Source organism: Ixodes scapularis, unplaced genomic scaffold (genome assembly GCF_016920785.2).
Source record: "Ixodes scapularis isolate PalLabHiFi unplaced genomic scaffold, ASM1692078v2 PGA_scaffold11__112_contigs__length_91849675, whole genome shotgun sequence".
Lineage (NCBI taxonomy): Eukaryota > Metazoa > Arthropoda > Arachnida > Ixodida > Ixodidae > Ixodes > Ixodes scapularis.
This window is the reverse complement of record NW_024609837.1, coordinates 4,583,138-4,607,788: the sequence shown is the minus strand read 5'-3', so window position 1 is coordinate 4,607,788 and position 24,651 is coordinate 4,583,138. Positions and strand designations below refer to the sequence as shown.

Here is a 24,651-nt window from a genome sequence, read left to right as displayed (position 1 = left end):
GAAGGCTAAACGCGAGATGGGCTGATATACATTTGTATTTTATATCTCGGGAATTTGAGAGAAACTTCCATAGAAGTGGCATAAATGTGTCCTAGAACAGAGAGACTGGAACAGAGATACTAAGTTCTACAAGTCCAAAATATGTCGCCAGGCACTATTCATTATTTAACACTCAAATACATATACCTTGTGGCAAATAGTATATGTCTACTTGTCGCCAATAGCCATGTAATAGTTGTATTGTCCAAAATCATTCAAATAGGTCAAACAGTAAGTAACCGTCAAAAGCAGCCCATTAATAGCAATATAATTATAAACAAAGAAGATAAAAAATGAAAGCCGTTTACAACTCCCTGTAACGCCGAATTAGAGCGCAGCTCTTGAGGAGGAGGAGGGAAGGGTACTGGGGGGTGGGTCAAGTGACCTCGGGGGGCGGGGGGTCACGTGACCTTGGGGGTCACGTGACCTTGTGGGTCACGTGACCTTGTGGGAGTCACGTGACCTTGGGGCGTCACGTGACGTCGGGGGGTCACGTGACCTGGGGCCACGTGACGATACCGATGACGTCATCAGTAGCGTCACTGATGACGCCATCAGTGATGATGATGACGATGCGGATGCCGGTGACGTCATCAGTGACGTCACTAATGACGTCATCAGTGATGATGACGATGACGATGCGGATGCCGGTGACGTCATCAGTGACGTCACTGACGACGTCATCAGTGCCTATGACGTCAACGGGGGGTCACGTGACCTCGGGGGTATCCCCAGGTCACGTGACCCCAGGGGGGGGTCACGACCTGGGTAACCATCGTGACCCTCGTGAGGGTAACCCTAGTAACCCTTGTGAGGGCAACTCTCGTGACCCTCGTGAGGGTAACTCTCGTGACCCTCGTAAGGGTAACTCTCATAACCCTCGTGACCCTCGTGAGGGTAACTAACCCTCGTAACCCTCGTGAGGGTTACGAGGGTGAGTAACCCTCGTGAGGGTAACTCTCATAACCCTCGTGACCCTCGTGAGGGTAACCCTCGTGAAGGTTACCCTCACGAGGGTTACTAACCCTCGTAACCCTCAAAAGGGTTACCTTCACGAGGGTTACCCTCACGAGGGTTACTAACCCTCGTAACCCTCGTGAGGGTTACAAGGGTAAGTAACCCTCGTGAGGGTAACCCTCGTGAAGGTAACCCTTTTGAGGGTAACTAACCCTCGTAACCCTCGTGAGGGTTACGAGGGTAAGTAACCCTCGTGGCCCTCGTGATCCTCGTGAGGGTAACCCTCATGAGATTAACCCTCGTAACCCTCGTAACCCTCACGAGGGTTACGAGGGTTGCGGTTACGCCGACGCCGACGCCGACGCCGACGGCGACGCCGCTCAAGCCGGGAACGGGCCCCTAAGAGCTGCGCTCTAAAATAAGGCTCGATGGACCTCTTGACGCGTTGGACTTCTTGACGCGTTGGACCTCTTGACTCGTTGGACCTTTGACGCGTTGGGCCTCTTGACACTAATTGGACCTTTTGACTCGTTGGACCTCTTGACGCGTTGGACCTCTTGACTCGAATTGCACCTTTTGACTCGTTGGACCTCTTGACTCGACTGTCACGCGGCTATTGCACCTGTTGACTCGTTGGACCTCTTGACCATAAGCACTCAGCCCCCCCCCCCCCCCCTCCCCCCTAAAAAAAAAGATTCCTGGCTACGCCACTCTCCAGAGCAGTGTTGCGGAATGGGCACACCCATTCCATTCCAATTCCATTCCGGGAATTAGATTTTTCAATAATTTAATTCCTTTCAACTCCTAGGAATGGGGACACTGGGCCCATTCCCACTCCTGGAATGGCTGAATCGTTCAATTCCATTCCTCTAATTCCTAAACGTAAAAATTGGCTCTTGACAGCTACATTGTGTTGCAGGGTTGGGCAGAAATACTGAGAAAATGTATTTGGAAATGCAAATACTGGTGTACTTGAGAATTTCCGATACGTATCGGAAATACATTTTAAAAATAGGCAAAAAGTCTTTGGAAATACAAATACAAGAACACATTTTAGGGAGGGTAGAAATACGAATACTGATAATGCAATACATTTCGTCATTCTTGTCCAGCTCGCTTGCCCCTTTGCTTTTAGTTGCATAATAATTATAACATTTTTCAAATTTGTTTAAGACACCAACTAAGGTGAAGTTTGAAGTGGAAGTTTTTTTTATCCCGAAATTTCTTTTCCGCAGGCTTGGCACTTCGCTTTGAGGGTAGCGGTTCCGGACGAAGAGTCTTCAATGGGCTCAATAAACGTTCCATCAAGGATTGACCGCGGTCCCTTCCCTGAAATCCTGTCTGTCTGAGGAGTGATGCGAAAAGACTTCGACCTCTAAATAAATTCTATGTCACCCTAAATTTTATCAAAATACCACCACTCCCCTGCCTAATAAGGGCGCCCCTGTCAACATTGATCACATGACGTCACGGTGGAATCAACAAGTATTTTTGTTTCTGTAGGTGTTGCCTTGAACATGAAACTTTACACACGCTACTGTATGAAAGGACACGTACTTTCGTTGCAGGCAACCTTGTTGAAGATCGTGCAGACAGTGTAATTTGGAATTTTCGAGAATAGTGGACCACCTGAAGCATCCTGGAACACATGTGTCTTATCTTCTGTTACGGTTGAAAAAATCGATACGGTGGCATCCCTGTTGTAACGGTCCTTCCTGCCAACCCTCCGCCTCCAAAACATGGATGGCAGTCCTCAAGTTTTGCCTAGCATCATCCAAACAGAGACCTCGTGGATTGCGACCTGAGATGGCCGGCACAGGTGCCAGCTCTCCGAGAAACAGCGCGCTCGAGACGAGTCGCGACATCGCGACTCGCAGGTGTATGAAGTCTGGGCCACCGTGGTCTGGGCCACCATGGTCTGGGTCGGCACAGCGAGGCCACGTCTGGCCTCTTTCCTGGTTATCGGATCACCATAGCAGCGGGTCACGTCCACGTCGACTGATGACGTACCATTGAGCCGTGCAATACTGCGGGCGCAGATTCATTTGGATATCGGTTGAACTTCACTGCGTGAGTCATCCTATGATTTCAAGTCAACCACCGCCAGGCTCGTGTTGCAGCGGACTGTGACTCAGCTACTCGGCCACAGACCAAGCAATACTTCCTTTGATTTCCTGTTTCTCGGGTCTCTAACTAACTAGCAGCGGGCATCGTATGCCAGTAAACGATAGGAAATTGTAGTAGACCGTTCCAGCAGCCCGCTAAGCACCCGGATAGCGCTCCGTAAACCGCCACAAGACCTTGAACTATGCAGACAAGGCTGGCGGCGCGCATTCGCAGCTGCGGCGTTTTCTTCGGGGATACCGTAGCGGAGGAGAAAAACGATCTACTACAACTACCTAATGACTCACAAAATCCGTACCTTGGGACCTGGGGTAGAAGATGCTCCGACTCAGCTCGCACGCTACCTGTTTCGAGTCCCGACTACGTACGCAACATTTCTCAGAAGAGAAAAATAAGCCCTAATGCTCTCAGAAGTAAAAAAAAAAAAAAAAAAAAAAAAAAAAAAAAAGAAGAAGCGTTTCGATTTGTATTTTGTTCTTCGGGGAAAGGGGGGGGGGGGGGGGGGGGAGTATTAGATTTCTTCAGAAATGCAACGAAATACATTTCATCCTGATTGCATTGCGATAAAAAGAAACATTCCAAATGTATTTCGATACAGGAATACAGATACTGGTGAAAATTTTTTTTTTTTTTGCAATACAGAAACACAGATACGAAATATATTGCTAAAATAAAATGTATCGCGAGACATGCCCAACCTGTTGTTGTCGGATAGGCAGCATAAAGCTGACATTATCAAACGCCTCGACAATTGCAAAAAAAAAAAAGCTAAATGCCTCAAAAAGGCCCCAATTTTACTAAGCACGCTGCTGGATGGCTTGGGATGACTAGTAGTGTCCGCAGTGGTCCATCGCAAGGTGAAACAAGGTATGCAGAAATTGCAGAGACTAAGTTCAAAGGAAATGAGCGGGCATCCGCTAGCTTGCTTGTAACCCTAACCCACTTGAATGTAAAACATATAACACAGAAGACAAGCATCGGAACAAAGGCCAAGTAAAAGGCAGACGACTTTAAAGTGAAAGTGCTGTATAAAAAAACAAGCGTCGGAGCAAGGCGCAAGAGAAGAGAGAAGTGAATCGAATGCCAAAGCAAACCCACATTTCGCACTTCAAAGGAGTGCGCGCGAATGAACGTGGAAGGCAGCAGGGTTGGCCACCTGCTAAACAACGCTCCACGAACTATAAGAAAACAAAAACTGATAATGATCATCTTTCGGCGGCGCCGAGTCAACGAGTTATCAGAGCTCTGCGAGTTATGAGTCGCCTTCCGCTTTTAAATCTCAGCCTGTGCGCGCGCGCGCATCCGCCATGCCGTCGAAAAAAAAAAAAAAAAAAAAAAGCAAGACAAGAAGGACGATGAGGAGCCGTCGCATGAGGGTTTTCTTTCTTTGCCGCTCCCTTCCTTTCTTTTGTTTGGTGCTTGGCTTCTTGTTTCGCTCTCGTGTAACACCAGTGGAGCCCGTCGCCTGCGTGAAAGGCGCCACCGCCACCGCCCCCCCCCCCCCCCCCTCACCTCTTTGCTTGGACGCTTGTTTTTTGTTTTTTGTTTTTCTTTTCATATAAGTTTTTCAGGGTTCCACGCGGACTAGCAGTTCCCCGCTCGAGCAACTGACTCGTTGATTGCCCAGTAGGCTCAGCTTCGGAATTGACCTTCTTCCCCACTTCGTCGCAGAAGAACATAACTGGCTAAGCCACTGCCATGGGCGGAGTATGTTTCTTCGATCTTCCTTTTAACCCATCATAAAGTGAAACTGGAGAGGCGCTCACCGCCCGTCGTTGTAAGCCGCTGGATCGCGCATTCCCGCTTGTTCGCTGCATTGCAAGTACAGCCACCAGACGGCCATCATGCAGGTACCAAATCGGCTTTTTGGAGCGTTGCAGAGGCTGGGCGGCAGCATGCTGATGACAACGTTTTTTGGTAGTTCGGCATCGTTCGTGGAATACGTTGCATAAAACCTTATGTAAACGGCCGTAGTTGCCTTTGAGAATACGGGAAAAGTTTTACGAGAGCCCAGTACCGCAGGAAAAAGGCGCAACTCGTCGAACGCAAGTCCCGCTGGTCTCGCGGCGTTGTCAAAGCTTCAATTGGCACGTCATTGTGCTGCGTCTCTGCACTCTGTGCATTCGCACGCTTGTATATACCGATTGAGAATCGACGCCGTGTGGATAAGTTTTGCGAGTGCAACGTTCGTGAAGACGTTTTACTTTACTCTAGCTGACAACTGTATTCGCCACTCGCGGTCCAGAAACAAGCTCGATCCAGTGCGACGGAAGAAGGGGAGGGGTGTACTGCGGTAGCGACGGCGACAGATTCCACACGACCATATGGGCCGCATTTAAAAATATTTCGATCTCGCCGTTTCATACTTTTGCGTTCGAAAACCTACTTTCCACGGGGTTGCTCTATTTGTGCTGCCATGCGTTTCATTTGAGTAGATTTGGAACATAGCCATGGTTAATAGTGCTTAAAAGCAACCAGCGATTTTTTCCTCTCTTTATTGATGAAAAAAAATGAAAGACGTTTACAACACCTTGTAACGCCGAATTAGAGTGCAGCTCTTGAGGAGGAGGAGAGAAGGGTACTGAGGGGAGGGTATACCCCTCCTTCCTCCTCATCCTCCCCGCTACTCCTTCTCCCCTCCTCCTTCCTCCTTCCTCCTCCACCCCTCTTCCCTTCTCCTCTACCCCCTCCTCCCGCTCCTCCTGTTTCCTCCTCCCGTCCTTCTCCCCCTCCTCCCCTCCCCCTCGTCCTCCTCCCTTTAAGCCTCCCCGCGCGTTGCATCATGGGAAATGTCCCATAATGCACCGCGCGGTTACGCCGACAGCGGCGGCGACGGCGACGCCACTCAAGCCGGAAACGGGCGCCTAAGAGCTGCGCTCTAAAAACTCGCGATCCAGAACTCCGTGGCCGACACATGATACAAAGACATCTACGTGTGACACACCTTCAAGTCTTTGCGACGGCATCTATTCTTTATATGTATCCAGGTTTTGGAAGGCGCAGAGGCACTGTGCCTTCGACGGCACAGTGTCTCTGTTGCATTTCGGCGTACAAAGAAAGCTTTGATCACGCCGCAAGTCCAGTGAGACTTGCGTTCGACGAGTTGTGCGTATTTCCTCCAGTGCTATGCTTTCCTAAAAATTCCCACGTGTTCTCAAAGTCAATTACTACCGTTCGCACAAAGCCTTAAAAAACTTCTTGGCGAATGACGGCGAACAAGCAGAAAACGTGCCTTCCGCACGCTGCCGCCCAACCTCTCCAACGCTCCAAAACGTAGAAACTGTACATGCAAAATGGCCGGCCGGTAGCCGCATTCGCGGAGCAGTGTGGCGCGATCCAGCAATTGTTGTAGAAAGTCAGTGGCTTAAAGGGTATTCAATTTAAAACGTATGCTAGTCGTTTTTCTTGTGGAAATGCTTATTTTTACACGTATGATTTTGATCTTTTTCGTGCTATTGTCAAATATTTCTTTTAAAACGTTTAGAAGATTCCAGATATTTGTGAAGGCAACACTGATTCTGGCTCTTTTTATGTTTGAAGTTGCTATTAGAGACAATCCAATCCATCCGGAATCCGTTTGTGCGAGTGCCACGGTGTCTGTTTCGTTTTTGCAGCCTTCAAATCGTCGAATTTTGGCCGTTTCATCAACAAATCTCGCAAAATGTCATCTCAAAACCAGCCGGACCCACTTTTCGACATCAAGAACGCTTTTTATATCGGAAACTACCAGTATTGCATCACCGAAGCCCAGAAAGGAAAGGTACCGCCGAGTGTATTTGTCCGAGTTCTCGCGTTTCTCTTGTATGACTACTGCATTCATACCAGCGTGTTCGAAAGCTACTCCGTGATTTTGTATTTAACAATGAGAAGTGGCTTTCGTTATTTTTTTGCTTTAAAATCAGCTGTCCGCGTTATTTCTGGTTGTCGGCACGGAACATGCGGCCGCACCTTCCCAGCGACAGTTTGCGGCTTTGCTACGGAAACATCGCTCTCGCTTATCGGTTTGTTCGTAAACTATCGTCTAACCTGACTAACTTCATCATTTATTCGTCAAAAAAAAAAGAAGCAAAGTTGTTGCTTTTTTAGATTTAGTTCTAGCGTGTTTAATGTGGCGAGTTGCGTTTGATGACAGCCAGAACCTATTTCTGTGAAAAAAATCGTAAGGATGCAGGCGAGCTGGTGAATATTAACCATGTTGAATTAACCTGAGACTGGGGTAGAGAAAAAACATCAAACCGTAGAAGGCACAGAAAATAGACAGGACGACGTCTCAATTCTGTGCTCGCAAATAACGCATACGTTGTTGTTGTTATGTCCCTACGCTTGTGGCTGTGGTGTGACGCATTAGCCTATCTTGCTAAACATGGGGCTAGGGTTTACCTTCCTCATTATACACCCAAAAAATACTGAAATGACTGACATCGGTCCAAAAGTCTCGAACCAGAAAAGAAAAAGGAATCGGTATTTTAAAATTTATTTTCTTCACTTCGCAAGGACTACAGAGACGTTTCAGAATGAAATGATGACAAAGCAGCAACAGAGAAGATTGAGTGGTTCATCTAAAAGTTGTTTATTTGGAGTGGCTTTTTGAAAGCCCACATCTTGAGAGCCTATGCCTTTTGGAGGATTTATCGTGTAGCAGTCCCTTCAAAATGAAACGACGCCAAAGTGCACAATTGTGGCATCAAAGTAAACTTTGTGCCCTAGTCAATAGACGAGTCACGAGCCACCTCGATGGCGCCGAGTCAAGGCACCAGCCTACGAGTCCCCACTTGGCGGGTTCGAATCCCGGCCAAGATGCCCGCAATCTGGTGGGGGCTCGTTGCGGAGAAGGCGCTGTGTAACACGGGTTTCGGCTGTGCGTCGGAAGATCCCCAGGTGGTCGAAATCAGACCTCGGTTTTTCACAAGGCATCCTCAAGCAGTTATTTGTGCAAACAGACGAGGGGTAGTTGACAAACGGCACTCTGGCTTAATCCCTGCAGCATGATATGCACTTCAGCGACGACTCGAGGAGGTCTTTTCGGTTTAGAGCAAGCACTCTGATTCTGAACCATAAACTCAAACTTTCGCAGGACTTTGAGTGACACAAACTTGACTTTTGCGTCAATTTGTGCGACAATGATATCTTCAATACCTTGGGAAAAGAAGTCTGTTAAGTACCTAGGACATGATAGAAAGGGTCATAGATTTAATTGCTTTTAAGAAAGGTTGTCTTCTGACTGGTCATGTTTGTTAGACTGATTGCTATATGTTGAGGCTTTATTTTTTCATTCTCAATGTCTGGAGATTCTGTTCCTAGTTTGAATTCCTAACAAAAAGGAGTGCAACGCAAATTTGGGGATATACTCGTGAATGTGCATTTTTTTCAGCGGTGTGGCATGAAATAAATAGTTTTATTATGGTTTTCTCTTTATGATGTTAGAATGTATACGACAGTGAACAAATTGTAGTTGTTGACTGTCACGCAAAAACTGTTAATTTGTTTCTTTTATTGAACAAAGCATCTTTTTTTATAGGTGTTGAAAAATTGGCCAATAATCTCCCCATCAATATTTGAATGCAAACGTTTTAAATATATTAATGAAAATAAGTGACAAAAAAAAACGCTTTGCATTTCCAAAAAAACATGAACACAAAATATGAAAACTTTGTTAGCTTTGTTCGTGTATTTTGTGTTGTGTCACCTCTGAATTCCGTTCAATCCCTTTCTGCCCCGGATCTCTTGCCCATTGCTGGAGTCTTGCATCTGAGAATGAAAACACGAGCATCACCTTGGTGAATGAATGGGTGAATCGATAAACACATCCAAACTTTTTGAACCGGGTGGCAGGTTGCGCCACCTATCCAGTGTTTCATTTCTGCCATTCTCCCTGCACATGCTCTCATTCCCTTCATTCACTAGATGCTGTTCCAAGGCACTGGAAATGCAGATTGACTGATGCTCACATGTTTTCGGTTTTCTTGAAGACTACTGCGCTCTCTATACTTGCCTTGTGCACATTGTTCATGCTCATCACACTGAAGCTGTCGAACTTTGTGCTTTTTAAGACAATTTCCATAGTGGTACGGGGATGTTCCACCGCTTGCGTGGGACATCACTCTAGACTAGTTGCAGTTATTCTTGCTTATTGCTTGCTTCGAAGTAGTATCCCTAGTGTGTAAAATTGATATGGCAGATTGCGACACATTGGCCAACAGAGTCCCATCCTTAAACGCTATTCCTAAAAGATGACAGTGTGTTACACCAAGCAACATCCATGCTAGTCACGTGGTTGGAAGGCTTGCTGTGTCAGAAATCAATTCCTATGTTCCTAAACTTTGTAAAGTATGAATCTGAGTTCTTTTCTTTTTTCTTGACTTTCCAGAACACGAGCCCGGAGGTGAAGCTGGAGAAGGACATTTTCCTGTACCGCGCATACATCGCTCAGCGCAAGTATGGCGTGGTCCTGGACGAAATACGGTCCATGGCGGCAGAGGAACTGCGCTGTATACGGCTGTTGGCCGACTACCTTTCAGGAGACCGAGCGCGCAAGTAAGGGCACTGGCCACTTCGTCTTCTTTTTTTTTTTTTTTTCTATCGCGTAATGACTAGAGTTTTCAGACAACAGTTTATATTTTGTGTTGTGTTGTTCATTATCCTATTTCTCAAGTTTCATGGTTTAGATTATGATATTTCCTAATCAGCTGGCGTGCATACTTTTTTTTAGGTTTTAGATTATGATGTTTCTTAACCCCTTAACTGGAAACTTCCTTGACCTAAACAAATATGAGCGAAATGGGAGATTTTCTGTCCCAATTTTGTCAATATTTTTTGGTACCGCACGTATCTCGTCAAACTCATTTGTGCTGCCATCTATGCATTGGTTTCTAAAGGAAAGTTTTCCCCCATGTTCAGGGATAAATGGCACTTCCTCCTGTGTGGTGAAAAGGGTGCGCATTTAAAGACTCCCATCCCAAGCTGCAGTCAAAATTGTTGCGCGTCTGAAGACGCGCTCCCCAGCCAGAGGTTTAATCAGCTGGCATGCACACCTTCGCCTCTTGCGAAAGCTGTTGCTTTACCGCGATAAAGCGCGAAACACATGTACGACGAAACCTTCCGATCCGACGTGCGGACTGCCGGAATGACCTTGGGGGGAGAGGGTTTTCGTAGCATCGGAGAGCGTTGAAAACCCTCGCCCCCGACCGTCGTATTGCGTGGTCGGACGTCGGATTCGACGGTTTCATCGTACATGTGTTTCGCGCTTTAATCGACGTAGTTATAAGGTGTCGGTCACCGTCCAATGCTCGAAAAAGAAAATCCCAAAGCCTGCTGTGGCTTGACCAGGACGCGTCGTAACATTGGCGGCGAAGCGAGCGCGCTACCGCAGAGCCACGCCAGTTACTTCGACGCACCGCCCAATGAACTGCACGTGTTAGGACGGCTGCGCACACGTACGATTCTCAAAGATCGTTCACCAGACTGCCGCAGTGGTCGTGGCGGCGCATTACGCCCCTCGAGGGTCGCGCTGCGTCCGTCGAGCCGCAGTCGCGCTGCCCGTGTGTCGTACAAAAGACGCAGTGCACGCTGCAGACACAATGGCAGAATGGTCTACGGACGACGAACCTCAGGCACGTTCGAAGCCCGTCTGCTTCATTACATGTAGGCCTGTGTCTAAAGACTGTCTCTTTATAGCCAATGTTACTGGACCGTCGTTTTAGGAAGGAACACGTCCTATTCAGCCCCTGCACACTGTCTTTTGTGCAATGTTTTAGCGGCTAGACTGCAAATAAAAGCGTCGAAATACACGAGTGCGTCACCCTCCGAGCGGACATTGACGACGGCTCCTCCACTTAAAGTGCCGACCGCGGCGTAGGATGCATTAGGGTCCGATAAGGTTTCGTTGTGACCGCTGTGGATCCACACAAGGCTGATAATTTTTTTACAGTGAAGCTTTTTATGGCTAGGATTTTGTGGTTTTTTCGTGTGCGTGACCAAAACTTCTATGCTCGCACCGTCGCACGCGCACGCCTTCCCCGTACGGAAGATTCGAAGTAAATAATCAAAGTGAGGCGAGGACGAACGTGCGTGATGCCATTTGTTTTAGGCTTTTGCTTTAGAACAGTCACTGTTGCAGACGCCAGCGTGTGCAGCACGTGGAACACCATTCCCTGCATTCTCCTTGGTGCTTGAAAAATTTAGCAATAGGTCTGTTCGGTAGGTTAGTTATCAATAGGCACCATTTTCAAGATCAGTAGATTCTCGGGTTGATAATAAGGGTCTCTCAAAGATTTGCCGCCGTGCAACCCACGTCGGCCACGTTTACGCTCGCACCGCCCTCTCTTTGTCGTCGTTCCAAGCGCTTGCGTGCCTAGTTTCCTTTCCTCTCACTCTCCTGGGGTGGCGTTCCCGTCGCACGTGTCTACTTTCCGCCGGGTGGCAGTTCCGTCTGTCGCGAGTGTCTAGTTTTCTCGGGCTCTTTGGGGCGGGTCTGTGTCGTGTGTTAAACAGCTTCGCTGGCCATCCCCCTTCGCAGAGTAAAATTGTTCATGATATTTTTTTCTTTCTTTTTTTTTTTTAAGATGCTGGTATGCAAGGATGTGATTGTTCCCAATAACAAAAACATGTTTACGCTCGCTCAGTCACTTTTTCGAGTTGAGCGGTCGCCCGCTTTCTTTCAAGCGTCGTCCGCTTTCTTTCAAGCGTCGTCCGAGTCGCTCTAATTCTCGTTGCACCTCCCTCCGGCCAGGGACCAAGTGGCGAGGGAGCTGGACCAGAGCATGGCAAAGAGCATGGACGTCAACAACGTGATCCTTCCCCTCGTCGCAGCCACCATATACTATCACGAGCAGGTACGTTTGCCCGTTGTAGTCGCCCGTAACAGAGGCTGGACCCAAACTTCGTACGGAGCCTCCAAGAAATTGCGGCTCTCTAAACCTGGGGTATTGAGCCCGCGGCCCGTGGGCCGCGTCCTAGCGAGCCCCCGTTCCCACGTCTCGAGTGCTAGACATGGCACGCGCCGTAGTGATCTCAAGCTGCCAATTCATTTCCGCTTGAAATGTGGCTCTACTCTCACAACCTATTCCCACAGTTTACGTTATTCCGGTTTAAATTGCCTGGTGCTCTGTTTTTATTTTTACTTTCCAGCTTTCTGTCACTTTAATTCTAGTAGCGGAGTATGACAACTCCGCTACTGGGCTGCAAGCACGAGCTCTTTGCTCCAAGACACACCTCGACTGCACCAACTCTCGCTCGGCGGATGCAACTACCGAAGATAAAGCTACGAGCTCGGGATTCGTCCAGAGAGCAAGATCTGTCGTACTAAGAGATTTTTGTTTCTTAGAGGCACGTGGAGCTCGATTAATTCCCAAGTGAATTGAGCGTCAGGAATGACGGTGTGCTTCGTCTCTTGTTGTATGAAAAAATGGCTGCACGTTAGTGAGGCGATGCCATTTTAACTCGTTATCACGTTAGGTAAGGGCCTAAAGTAAAGTCATATAAACAAATTAAAGCTAAAGATGTCACTGGTGAAACTGGGAGTTTATAAAAGGCAGAAAGTATGAGGTCCCTTCTCTGTAACACCTTTTGGGTTAGCATGAACCACGGCATTGGTGCGTTTCCACTGTATACTGGCATGTACGGGTTTGCATCCGACACCGAATTTTGTTGCCTACTGTAATATGTGGATGCATTGTCCTCCACTCCAGCAACTGGAAGTCATCAAAAAAGTGGGAACGGTCAGTTTTTCGGTGTCTACGTTTCGGAAAAAGTTGGGAACTATTTGGAGTCCTTTGTGCCGCAAGTACTCGTGAAATTAAGACTGCTGCTCGAAATCAGCTGTCGTTTCGTCACTAGTGCATGCATGACAAGGAGCGACAGTGTTTTTCGCATTCTCGCGTGACCGAAAGGCGGACGTGACGGCTTCTGAAAATTTAAGTGAGCGCATTTCGTTTAGGAACACTTGTGACAGACAGAAGTGGCAAGCTTTTGCATCATCTTGTATGGTACGTGCGTGCGACGAAAATGGATGCCTGCATTCCTGCGGCGGCAGGATTAATGTACGGTCGAAGCCTACGAAAGCACTGGGCATGAAGAAGTTGGGATGTCTCATTCGTGTTTGTGCGTGGTGTCTGAGCAAATTCAATCGTCGTCTGCTCAAAAAAAAAAAAAAAAAAAAGCTTTATCATGCAAGGTTTATGGTGTCCTTGCAGTGCAGCAAGATTTTCAGACAGTGTCAACTGCAGCTTAAATGGGGCACACATTGGAGTAACGTATCCTGAACTGCAGAGATTAACTGGCAGTTGTTTGTAAACAAGATGGAGCTTCTTTCTCTTATCTCCTTTCTCTTTCCTTTATCGCGGATGTCCTCCAACATAGCCTGTGGTAGCAACAGTCCGGGAGTATGAGCGTTTGTCGACCTCGCAGTCTGTGGTTTGGGCTTTGGCGGAGTGTGGTAATGTTCCGGAATTCTTTGGGCAGAGATGGTCTTGCCTCTATTTACAAAGCTACGAAAGCCTCTGTGCTCTTCTAGCCGTTCTTCTACTAGCGTTGGCTGGACTCTGCTAGAAGAATGAACTGGAAATGAGGTTTTCGAAAAGAATGTCTGGTGTAGCCTTTGAAATGAAATGGTTGTTTCACTTTGAAGTTACACCTTTTCAAGTGGTGCGTCTATTTAAAATCTTACCTATTGCTTCAAGGGTGTGCAGTGCAGCTCTTCGTGTTCTGTTCCCAAGGTGACTCACGATGTATTCCTAGCGAAATATAATATGTCAAATTGTCCCAAAGTGTAAAGTCTGAAATTAGAACTTATTTTGCACAGTTGAGTGTCCCTGACAAGGTATGAATGCCACGTGGTTTACGAGCCTAAATCTAAAATTGGAATTAAATTTACATGTCGTACTCGGTTTGCCCATTATAGCGGCAAAAAAAGTAAGTCGTACAAAAAATACCAATTCTAAACAAACTTGGGGCTTTTAGTGTTTTGTGGTGCACTGTTTTGAAGCTGATAATAACCTTATTCTCTTCTATAACTTCCAGAACTATGAGGCTGCCTTGCGAGTTCTCCACCAGACGGATTCTCTCGAGTGGTTAGTGTCATTTAAAGCATATCATCAGCATAGTGCATGGCAGTAACAAAACTAAAATTGAAGTGAAAAAAAAAAATATATTTTAAACCTTTTTATTGTGTGGTTTTTTAACACAAGATGTGTTCTAGGACGACTTTCTAAACCTAGAGTGTCGCAAACATAACGAAAGTATAACACGGACAGTTTTTTTACAGAAGTCTGCGTCTCTCAGAGGGAACCCTCTCTCTACCCAGTGCTAGTGGAGCGGCTATGGTATTCATGGTTATAGTTGCCATGTACTCGTGTTGCCACAGAAACATTGTTGCCCAAATGAGCCCAGCCTGCTTCTCTGTACCTGGCCAAACGCTATTTTCTCTCTTCCGGCGTCTTCTTGGCACGAAAAAAACACAGAGCTTCAGTGTCTTCAGTCCCCTTTCTCTTGCAAACACTTCCAGCAAGCGTACGACTTAAATGCTGATAATAATAGCTCTATATCCACCATGCAAGTGTGATGGAAGATAAGGAAAGAAAGCTGTCCAAGCAACTTGTGCTCCTCAGCCCCCTCAAGCACAAAAGAGTAATGAGAAAAAAAAAATAGAATGAACGCAGAAATTATACTGTAATATGAGGTACTACTGCCATCATGAAAACGACGACATAATCAGCAAGAATGCAGTGGACAACAGTGACATTTGCCCACATTAAGATGAAATAATTGGAAAGCTGAGCGCAAGAAAGGATAAAAAAGGTGATTCAACAAAATTATTTTTAACATATGTCAGTAGCTCAGGATTACATTTAAAAAAGTCGTGCTTTCACGCTGTACGAAGTTCACCGTACAGTCGAATCTCGTTAATTTGTATTCGAGGGGGATCGAAAATTTCTTTGAATACAGAATAGAGACTCAGATGGCACCTGCATGTTAGTTTGAATTATCCGCAAGTTTGAATTAAGAGAGTTTAAATTAACAAGATTCTACTGTATCTGTGAGCCTTACCTGTCAAAATTAACAAGATGATTGCAATTTAATAGAGATAATAATGAATACCGGAAGCATTCTTTCCCGGAGTTTCTTCGAGTTGTGGGTTTTATCCAGTTCTCTCTAGGTGTTGTAGAGTAACTAAAACTTTTTATTTTGCAGTTCTGCCAAAAATGTGACTCCTTGCGTTCAGTTGTGCCTCAGCTTCACTACTCCTCGTGCGGCTTGCATGTATCGTGGTGTTCGGTTTGCGAAACAATGTAATAAGGTTAGATTTATTAATCATTGCGTCGCAAGTTCCCCCTTGGTGCGGTGTGGTTGAGCGCTTGGCTCACATACCGGGGGTGCTTGGTTCGATTCCTGTCGAGGGACATGCAGAATTGTGTTCTTTCTTCTCAGTTCATCTACTTCTCACTCTTCCGCGCATGAGCATTCGTTTCGTGGTACAACTCTTAATTTTCCCTGGGGGGGCTGCCGAAAGAAATGCTGTCGCATTTGATATACCTGGCTATGCCTCTGATGCAGTGGTGTCGCACTATGTAAGGTCACGATGCCTTGTCACGATGCCTTGTAACGTCACCTCATAGCCACGTGACATCATTTCACGTGGTCACATTACGTCATAAGGTGTAATCAACTGGCTCATTGTTGCTTGCATCATCCATGTGACTATATTGTCGAGATTGGTTATAACGAAGTCATTGGGAATCGCAAATCACTTCGCTATATCCGCTATTTCGTTATAGCTGACTTCGTTATAACCGGTCTCGACAGTGGTGAGACTTCTCACGTAATCATCTGACCCATAGTGACCGATGACGTAGTAGATCATGCGACCTCACGTAGGGAATCGCCGGCTGCGGCTCTTAACAGCTAAAATGATAGTGCTAAAACTTGGGTGAGCAACAGTTCGGCTAAATGTCGTTCTTCCCCTTGGCCGTCTAATCTCGCTGATTTGATGACGTCAACTTCTGTGCGCAGTGCCGCGCTCACTCTGCAGTGCCTCCTGAAATTGGACAGACTGGATTTGGCCAGGTGAGTGTTTGCCATGTCTGAGCTTGTAGTGAGCTCTCACTCTGCAAAATATTTTGAATAAGAAAATGGCGATCTCGAATTCAGAGTACCGGACTGGATAAAGTGTCTTAAGTTTATTCCGATTGTTTATACATGTCTCAGCGGTACCTCCAACAATATTGACTGAACGATAATCGAAAGGAACGATTCATAGCCTCGGAAGTTGAGTGATCAATCAATCCACTGATCGTACTAGCATTTAAAATATGCGAGCCAAGAGAGTTAGCCTTTGCTGACCATAGCAGTTCGGGGTTATCAGTCTGTTTCTAACTCCTAGTGCTTGCCACATTTTAGTCTTTGTTGGGAAGAAATCAAAGGTATCGTAGCAAGTTTCAGAGGAAGATTATTCTTTTGAGTGCAAAGGATCTTAGCAAAGCTCATAAATTTAAGATTGACAATCTTGAGGCTTTATTTTTTATTCTGTTGTGTTATGACTTGCGTACTGTTCTGTGCGACCAGCACTTGTCATCTCACATCTGTTGTCATTCGGGGTTTCGCTAGTTGTCCTTCTTTGTTTTTTACTACTTGATTAGTTAGGGCTTTTAACAACCAAAATCAAGGAAAACCTGACATTGGTGTGAAACTTAGTCAGCCTATGGAAGTGTGTGTACTGTCAGATGGTAAGGTCGAAACGTAGCCCTAGATAAATTATGAAGGCCATTGAGTGCTGGTAGGTCGCAGTTAAAAAGGAACCCCCCCCGCAAGCCTCGCAGCAGCATCTGCCATTTTGCCAGTAGACGCTTTTCGAGATTCAGCCTGTCCACCTGAATAGCCATCATCATCTAAGAGTATATCATCTGTACATGCGAATATCTGTACATGCTAATGGCTGCAGTTTGATGGCCGATGAAGGAAGAATTTGAAGGTACGCTACAGACGTTATCCCGTCGTTTTCTTGTTCGATGTCAGCATGGCGAGGCTCTTATGCGTCACGCATTTGAGGGTGTCACGTGAATCATTAGAATGATCGATTTCAGCACTTCCCAGACTGCTCATGACAATAAAGCGTAAATATTATCGCGAGATTTGCTCAAGTAAGAGCCTCGTGCATAGTGGTAGTTTTTTGGCACCATTGAGGCCGAAAAAAAATAGAGAAAGCACTGTACTGCAAAGAGCACCCTAACCTTTGTTTATCTGCCGTTGACGAATGGCTGTTAGATTTTACCTGCCATTCGCATACAAAATTTCGACAGAATATTTGAAAGGGTCTATACCCCTCTTCTGAGGGGCATTAAAATATACCGAAATAAATAAATAGTACTCTACTATGTTAGCTCTCCGAGTGCCATGCCCAAGTGAACACGGACGCACTCCCTTGTGCTTACAGTTTCTGTTTGCGTTCTGCCACTCTTAAACTGGGCTATAATTTTTCTTTTACATGTGGTGCCATGCATAACCAGGCAATAAAGGCAGTGTTTTATTTTGTGGTGTCGCTTTTTGACGGCACACAAACGTGACTGTTTACACGCTTTTGGTTTTGGTACGCCTCCTAGTTGCAGGACGACTAATCTATGTTGTTCAACCTCTCGCTTCATGTCGAATGCCGAGATCTAGAAACTACTAATTAGCTCTGAACTAGATTACTGAAAAAACAGAAAAGTTACTGTTTCAACAAAAACAAAAAAACGTAACGTCGAGCAAGGCCCTTAGAAAGAATGGCCTCGAGGCACAAGGTCAAGGTGCCACTGCAGGCTGCCATATCTCGAAAAGTGTCTTAGGTTGGAATCATACAGATCTCAATTAACTTTTTGCCCATAGAACAATGTATCATTGATAAATGAATATTTTTTGACAAAGCATGCTACAGCATTACATGCATACAGAAAGAAAACCAAAAAAACAGCACTTCAAGGGTTAATGTGAAAACTTGTTGCTTGTGCAAGTGTGTGTGCGTAAAACTGGGACTTGCGTTACAGGAAGGAGTTGAAGCGGATGCAGGAGAAAGACGACGACGCTACGCTGACGCAGCTGGCACAGGCTTGGGTCAACTTGTACATTGTGAGCCACCCTGTTCTTCTTCAAACGCTTCTTCGAAAAAAAAAAAAAAATTTAGAGGTGAATTTGAATATCACGTTCGTTTTCCTGGAAGATGTAGCTAAACTCGGAAAACCTCCGACCAGGCGTGATGTTATACGAGGATAGTTGGGCCGCCAGCGCGTGTCACTCGTGTGGGTAGCTCGGGCAATTACAGGCTTGCCAGGTGTATTTCCCCATGCTGACACCATTCGTGATGTCTTTTTCTGACCTTTTTGAAAATGTCAAGAGTGCACGTGCATAGCTTTGACAGGCGCCGATGATGCGCGAGAGTGAAGATTCCGAAAACTCCCGATGTGACGTCACGTTCCCGGGAAAGAGGGGCTTCAGTGATACTTTGAAAATTAATTTCAGTAGCCTTCGTGCACCAAATTGAAAAATAATCTCAGTATTCGTGATTCTGGAAGCCAATTGAAGACTATTTTGGTGTTTTTCCTCTAGTACAGAACCCAATGTTTCCCTTTAAGGGAGGACGTGGGGAATGATTATGAACTTTCTTATTTCTAGAGGTATCTGAGCGATATTTACTGGGTGTGCTTATAACACAGACATAAGAGTAACTAAAGTTTCATAGATCTTTGAATATTATTTCTTAAGTTATAATATTTATCAAAATCATCCATATCCACCTTATCCAAGACCTGCAGAATTTGAAAAGGTAGTAAAAAGGTAGTGGCAGTATACAATTCGTTATGGTGACCCCCCAAATAGGATCCTCAGGGCATAAAAGAGCCTTTTTATTTCTTTGTCTCGATCTTTTATCATAAATTTATGACACAGTTTTCTAAGAAGAGGGCTCTGTTATGCCCTCGCAAAGTTATATAGGAGCCGAATAAAAAAATACAGTATGAAAATTCATTGAGCAGTTCATGAGATATCGCTGGGACGAGCAGCCACGGCAGTGAAAGAATCCATTCTGAGAAAACAGCATTTGAAAGTTGTACACAGATTTTCGGCTTTAGCACGACCCTGCAGAGTGGTCCGAAGTGTCCTTGCGCACTTTCTTCTTTTCCCACCTATCCAACTCCTCTGGATGTCGTTTGCTGGCCTTGCACAGACGTAGGGCATTTTTTTTCAGCAGCTCGCTGGAGGACTAGATGGGCCGACTGGAGTCCCACTGCGACCGAGATTTGTACCATTGCCCCATAGCAGCCAGCGTTGAACCTCAACACCGCTTCATGCACTGCAGTTTTGACAGCGATCAGCGACGCATGCTGTTCCTTAGTCATCAGAGACTACAGAACCAAGTGGAAAGACTCAGATGCATTCTGTGTTTTTGCTCCCAAGCAGCTTCGAAGCAGAGAAACCTGCGACAGGCGTTGGTAAACAAGCAGCATAGCCATAGCGACATAGCCTGGGAGTTTGTGCTTGTGCTGGGGCTGTGGCTCACCTTTTGCCTCGGCAACTCTATGACGGCACCATGCTTGAGCTCCCTCTGGGCAGAGTTCATGGTGAGGCTCCTGGTCAGTCGTCGTGACACGATGGTAGGTGGCCATAGCAGCACGCCGCATCGCTGCCACATCCTTGGAGTTTTTCCCGGAGGGCGCAGCAATAGTAGTCGGTGAGCTTGTTGATGAGGGCCTTCATCAACCTGCCCTTACCGCTCGACAGCTTGTCGCTCTTCTGGACGAGGTTGCGCAGTGCCGTTCCCATCCTCTTTTCGACATGGCTCAAACACTTTTCTTTCTCGAAGGGGACTAGCTCATGGACGTTATCTTCTGTAAGGGCAGAGAAGGTCCTGCTGTCCTTGTCGGATACGAGTGCCGTTTACTGCAGGCTGGCTTGGAGACAGAGCGCTTGAAGAGGGTTGGGGCTGCCTTGACCTCCATCCTACCGGATTTGGCGTCTGTGTTTTCCTGGCAGACATGATGCATGCGTCACCTGTCATACCTTTGATCTCCAGGTTTGAGTGCTGTTTAGCACCCAAGGCGGAGGTTGGATAAAACCTTGGCGTTTAAGATGAGGCCTGTGTGGTATTTTGGGATTGACCCGACTCCAATTTGAGATGTGTGCCCTCTCTTGTGCCATGTGCCGTTGTACACCACAGTGATATCCTTGCAGAACCCCGGGTTCATCTTCTGACAGGCTGCCTTCACCGCAAAAGCTGACTCAGCATAAAACTTGTCCATGGACAGCTCCTTTCGCTGTCTGAAGATCTTTTTCAGGTGCTCCTGAAACGTCTTGTGGTGGAAACCTCTGTGGGAGACGTTCATAGCTGCCCAAAAGTCATTGAAAGCTGCCTGCCCCTTTCCTATCTACTTGATCGCCATGATGGAGTCAATGTTGACTTCGGAGGCCCTCGAGTCTTGTTGGCGTGGTGAAGTCCAGGAACTTGAAAGAATGACACGATGGAGGCTTTAGACCTTGAGCTCTGCTGAAAGTCCGAGTTTGGTGCCTTCTTGAACAGTCCGTCCAGTTCCCGAGCAATGCTTGCACACTGTGCAGCAGAGCAAGTTGCTCAAAACATCTATCTGAACGAGGCAGAACTTTGCACATTCGCTCGTGCAGAGGCAGGTGTGGGATTGGGCAGCGTGGCTTCAAACTTCCTCTGGGTTGCTGGCACAGCTCCAAGTTCGGCTTGAGCAATATCACGACGTTTAGATCCTGCTTTGATCTCCTCGCGCGTCAGGAAATGCGTCCGCACATGGGTGCTGGACGACACGTTTCCACTCAGTGCGGCAGGTAAAAGACCGGCGCTGGGACCCGCAATCTGTGGTAGAACCATGACGGTCAACACTCTCAATACTCCGTGTGTGAGCGGGGCGATGCATTCTTTCTCGGCAAGAGCTGATGGCACAGGAATTCCATCACTGGCAACATTGACTTAATCACCATGGACGGCACGCTGTGCAGATACTTCCAGCTTCACCGTCCGCAGTAACTTCGTGGGCCAGTTCCGCACGCCGAATGCTCGCACCGTCTTGTACTTGGAACCTCGCATCATGTGCGACCACAGAGCAGACGGGCACGCTACATGAAACTACAGTGGACTCCTATTAAACGAAACTCGCTTAAACAGAAAATTCGGATAAACGGTACTCTAAAGGTTGTTTCGGTTGGTTTCTATGTATTTAATGATAAATTCTTCGGGTAATCGGAACCCCCTTTTTTGCTAACTTCGGTTAAACGGGACCGAAACTACCCATGGCGACCGCGGACATCGGAAATCGCTACAGCAGTCTCACAACCATGGAGTACGCAATAGCCAAGACGGAGGACACTTTAAAAGGGAAAGGGGTTGTGTTAGAGCAAAATTTATATGAATATTAAAAAAAAAGGGATGACAAAATGTTAGGCTAGGTGATGCAAGGTGCCGCTCGTTACAAAGGGTACAGCCATTGACTCCATTAGTGTGACGTCATGGGTCCAAACAAACCGTTGCTAGGGCCGTTGTTATGGACAAATACATGTGGCTAGGTTTCACTACGAAAACCCGACCGGTCAAAAATCGGGAGTAGGATTTAAACTTCTAAAAGTCACAGATACAGAGAGCTTGAATGTCATATGTGTTTTGACAGAAGTGTGCCGGTAATCGCTTGTTTCTGAAATATTCACGACTGCAACTTTCGGTCGTCCCGATGCCTGCAGCAGACGATGAATGCAAGAAGTATGCCGTCTGCCACATGTCGTTTGGATCATGTGAATAAAGACAGTATTCTGATATTGCACTTGTTTGAAATATAATGAGTTTCAGACACTTATAAGAATTCATAGTGGGGTGCGAGGCGAAATATGGTTTATCGAAATTTTGGGCGTCGATTAAGATGATCGTCCGCTAAAAGATCTCGGTGCACCTGTGAGAAAAGCACTTTGCGCGATCCGTCGGGATCCCAAATTTTGTTTATGGACTCGCGCTATTGGAGGGTGCGTCGCACCTGGAGCGATGGTTACTGAAAGATTGCGATAGAATCGAATTCTTGAATATAACCTGACAACCTTAATATTAATAATAATAAACTAATTGCCTTGACGGCATTCGATTTGTTTCTCATACTGGCCTACACTGCGCCGGTAACGCACTTCAGGTCGTCATCCTAGATGATCTGCATGACATGGTTTGCTTTTACGGCATTTTCACCCCTCTGAACTAAGCTGGGTTCTTCACAGAAAAAAAAAAAAAAAAAAAACGCACATTGCGGAGGTTTCTACGGCCACGGAAATGCACTTGTTTTTGTCGCTTGTTTACCGATGCCATTCAATAAGACGCCGACTGTAACAGAGGCCAGCAAATCTATCGTGTCGCTGCTACCAAAGCAAAGCGGAGTGTAATACTTCAGAAATGGCTTTCATTGTTGCAATATTTATTTATTTATTTATTTATTTATTTTTATTTATTTACATACCCTCAAGGCCCTGGGGGCGTTACAGAGGGGAGCGAGTGAAAAAAAAAAACAACAAACAGTAATAGAAGACATGGAATAGGTCACAGGTCACTTTCGCAAAAATAATTAGTAACAGCACTTTTAAACACATCTAACGAGGGTAATAATATTAATGACGCCGGAAGGTGGTTCCACTCTGGTGATGTCCTAGGAATGAAAGATTCGTGATAGGCTGATGTTCGAGAATGAGGAATGCCGACCTTGTACTGATGATCAATGCGTGGAGAAACGTAAGGTGGGACGAGGAAGAGCTTTTCTTTAAGAATGGGGTTAGAATTATATATTTTATAGAAAAGACATAGACGAGAACACTTACGGCGCAAAGAAAGCAGTGGCAAGGAGAGAAGAGATTTCATGGATGATACACTAGCTGTACGGTGATAATTGTTAAGTATGAAACGAGCGCCGCGGTTCTGAACTGACTCGAGATGAGAAGTGAGCGTCGTCTGACCAGGATCCCAGATTGAAGCTGCATACTCTAATTTTGAGCGAACCAAAGATTTGAATAATATTAGTTTGAGAGAAACTGGTGCTAGAGAAAAGTTACGTTTTAGGTAGCCTAACATAGAATTGGCATTAGCAATGATGTGGTTAATATGAATATGCCAGGAGAGGTTAGAAGTAATATGCACACCGAGGTATTTATATGAAGTCACACATTCTAAAGAAACGTTATCAAGATGATAGATAAAAGGCGTAGTGTTACGGCGAGACACTTTCATTGTTTTACATTTTTTAGTATTAAGTGTCATGGACCACAGCTTGCACCAATCAAGAACAGCATTTAAGTCGTTTTGAAGAAGGAGAGAGTCAGAATCATTAGTAATCTTACGATAAATAACGCGGTCATCCGCGAATAAACTAAGCGATGATGAGACACACAACGGCAAGTCATTGATGTATATGAGGAATAACAAAGGACCGAGAACGGAGCCTTGAGGGACGCCAGAAGTAACAGAAGACACTGAAGAATTAGAGTTATTTACATGAACAAACTGTGAACGATTTGTAAGAAAACACTCAATCCAAGTTAGTATCTGAGGGTCGAGGTTGAGTCTGCTAAGCTTGAAGAGTAGTAGTTGGTGAGAAACTTTATCAAATGCTTTGCTGAAATCAAGAAAAATACAGTCAACCTGGGATCCATGATCAAGTAATGAAAATAAATCGTTAGTAAAGACGAGAAGTTGTGTTTCGCAAGAAAGAAATTTACGAAAGCCATGCTGTGAGGACGAGAAAAAAGAGTTGGATTCGAGATATTTAACAAGATGTGAATAAATAATATGCTCTAACATTTTACAAGGAGTACTGGTTACGGAAATGGGTCTATAATTGTCGGGGCAGTGTTTGTCGCCTGATTTATGAAGTGGAACCACCTTGCCGGTTTTCCAATCTTCAGGAAGGACACCAGTAAGAATAGATTGCTCAAAAATCTTAGTAAGAAAAATTGCACTGTAAATTTTAGTATGCTTTAGAAACTTAGTGTTAATATTATCAATACCACATGATGAAGACACTTTGAGGTTGTCAATCAGCTTAACAATGCCATCAAAATCAAACACAAGCGGGTCCATTGGAAAGAAATCATGATTAGGGTAAGTAACAATAGAACAGTTTACATCTCTAGAAAACGATTGAACAAACACCTCATTAAGGATTTTCGCAGAGTCATCGTCAGACATAACAATGCCATCAGAGTCATAAAGCAAAATAGCCTTGTCTTTCTTGCCATTAATAACACTCCAAAACATTTTGACACTAGTTGATAACAGACGGGGCAAGGTTTGGCTGAAGAAAGTTTGTTTGGCGTCCTTAATTGCATTTTTGTATAAATTTTCTGTGTTGTGGTAAACCGTCCAGCTCTCAACAGTGTCTGCACGCTTAGCAGTGCGGAACAGGCGTTTCTTTTTATTTGAAAGTCTTTTCAAGGCATTATTAAACCATGGGGACGTGGAGCTATTAGTAAGAAAGCGACGTGGGACGAAAGAATTGATAAGGGAATTGACTTTATTTTTGAACA

General features: G+C 45.7%; 1 protein-coding gene across 1 annotated transcript in view; it reads left to right on the top strand.

Moving 5' to 3' along the window:
• The first annotated feature begins 6,662 nt into the window (after positions 1 to 6,662).
• The window catches only part of LOC8041175 (coatomer subunit epsilon), a 32,731-nt gene continuing 14,742 nt past the window's right edge, over positions 6,663 to 24,651 (top strand). The window contains exons 1-6 of the mRNA XM_029968548.3: positions 6,663 to 6,880; positions 9,488 to 9,654; positions 11,849 to 11,951; positions 14,137 to 14,186; positions 16,126 to 16,179; positions 18,135 to 18,216. Of these exons, the coding sequence (XP_029824408.2) occupies positions 6,782 to 6,880; positions 9,488 to 9,654; positions 11,849 to 11,951; positions 14,137 to 14,186; positions 16,126 to 16,179; positions 18,135 to 18,216 (555 nt within the window). The 5' untranslated portion in view covers positions 6,663 to 6,781. The remainder of the gene's footprint in view (positions 6,881 to 9,487; positions 9,655 to 11,848; positions 11,952 to 14,136; positions 14,187 to 16,125; positions 16,180 to 18,134; positions 18,217 to 24,651) is intronic.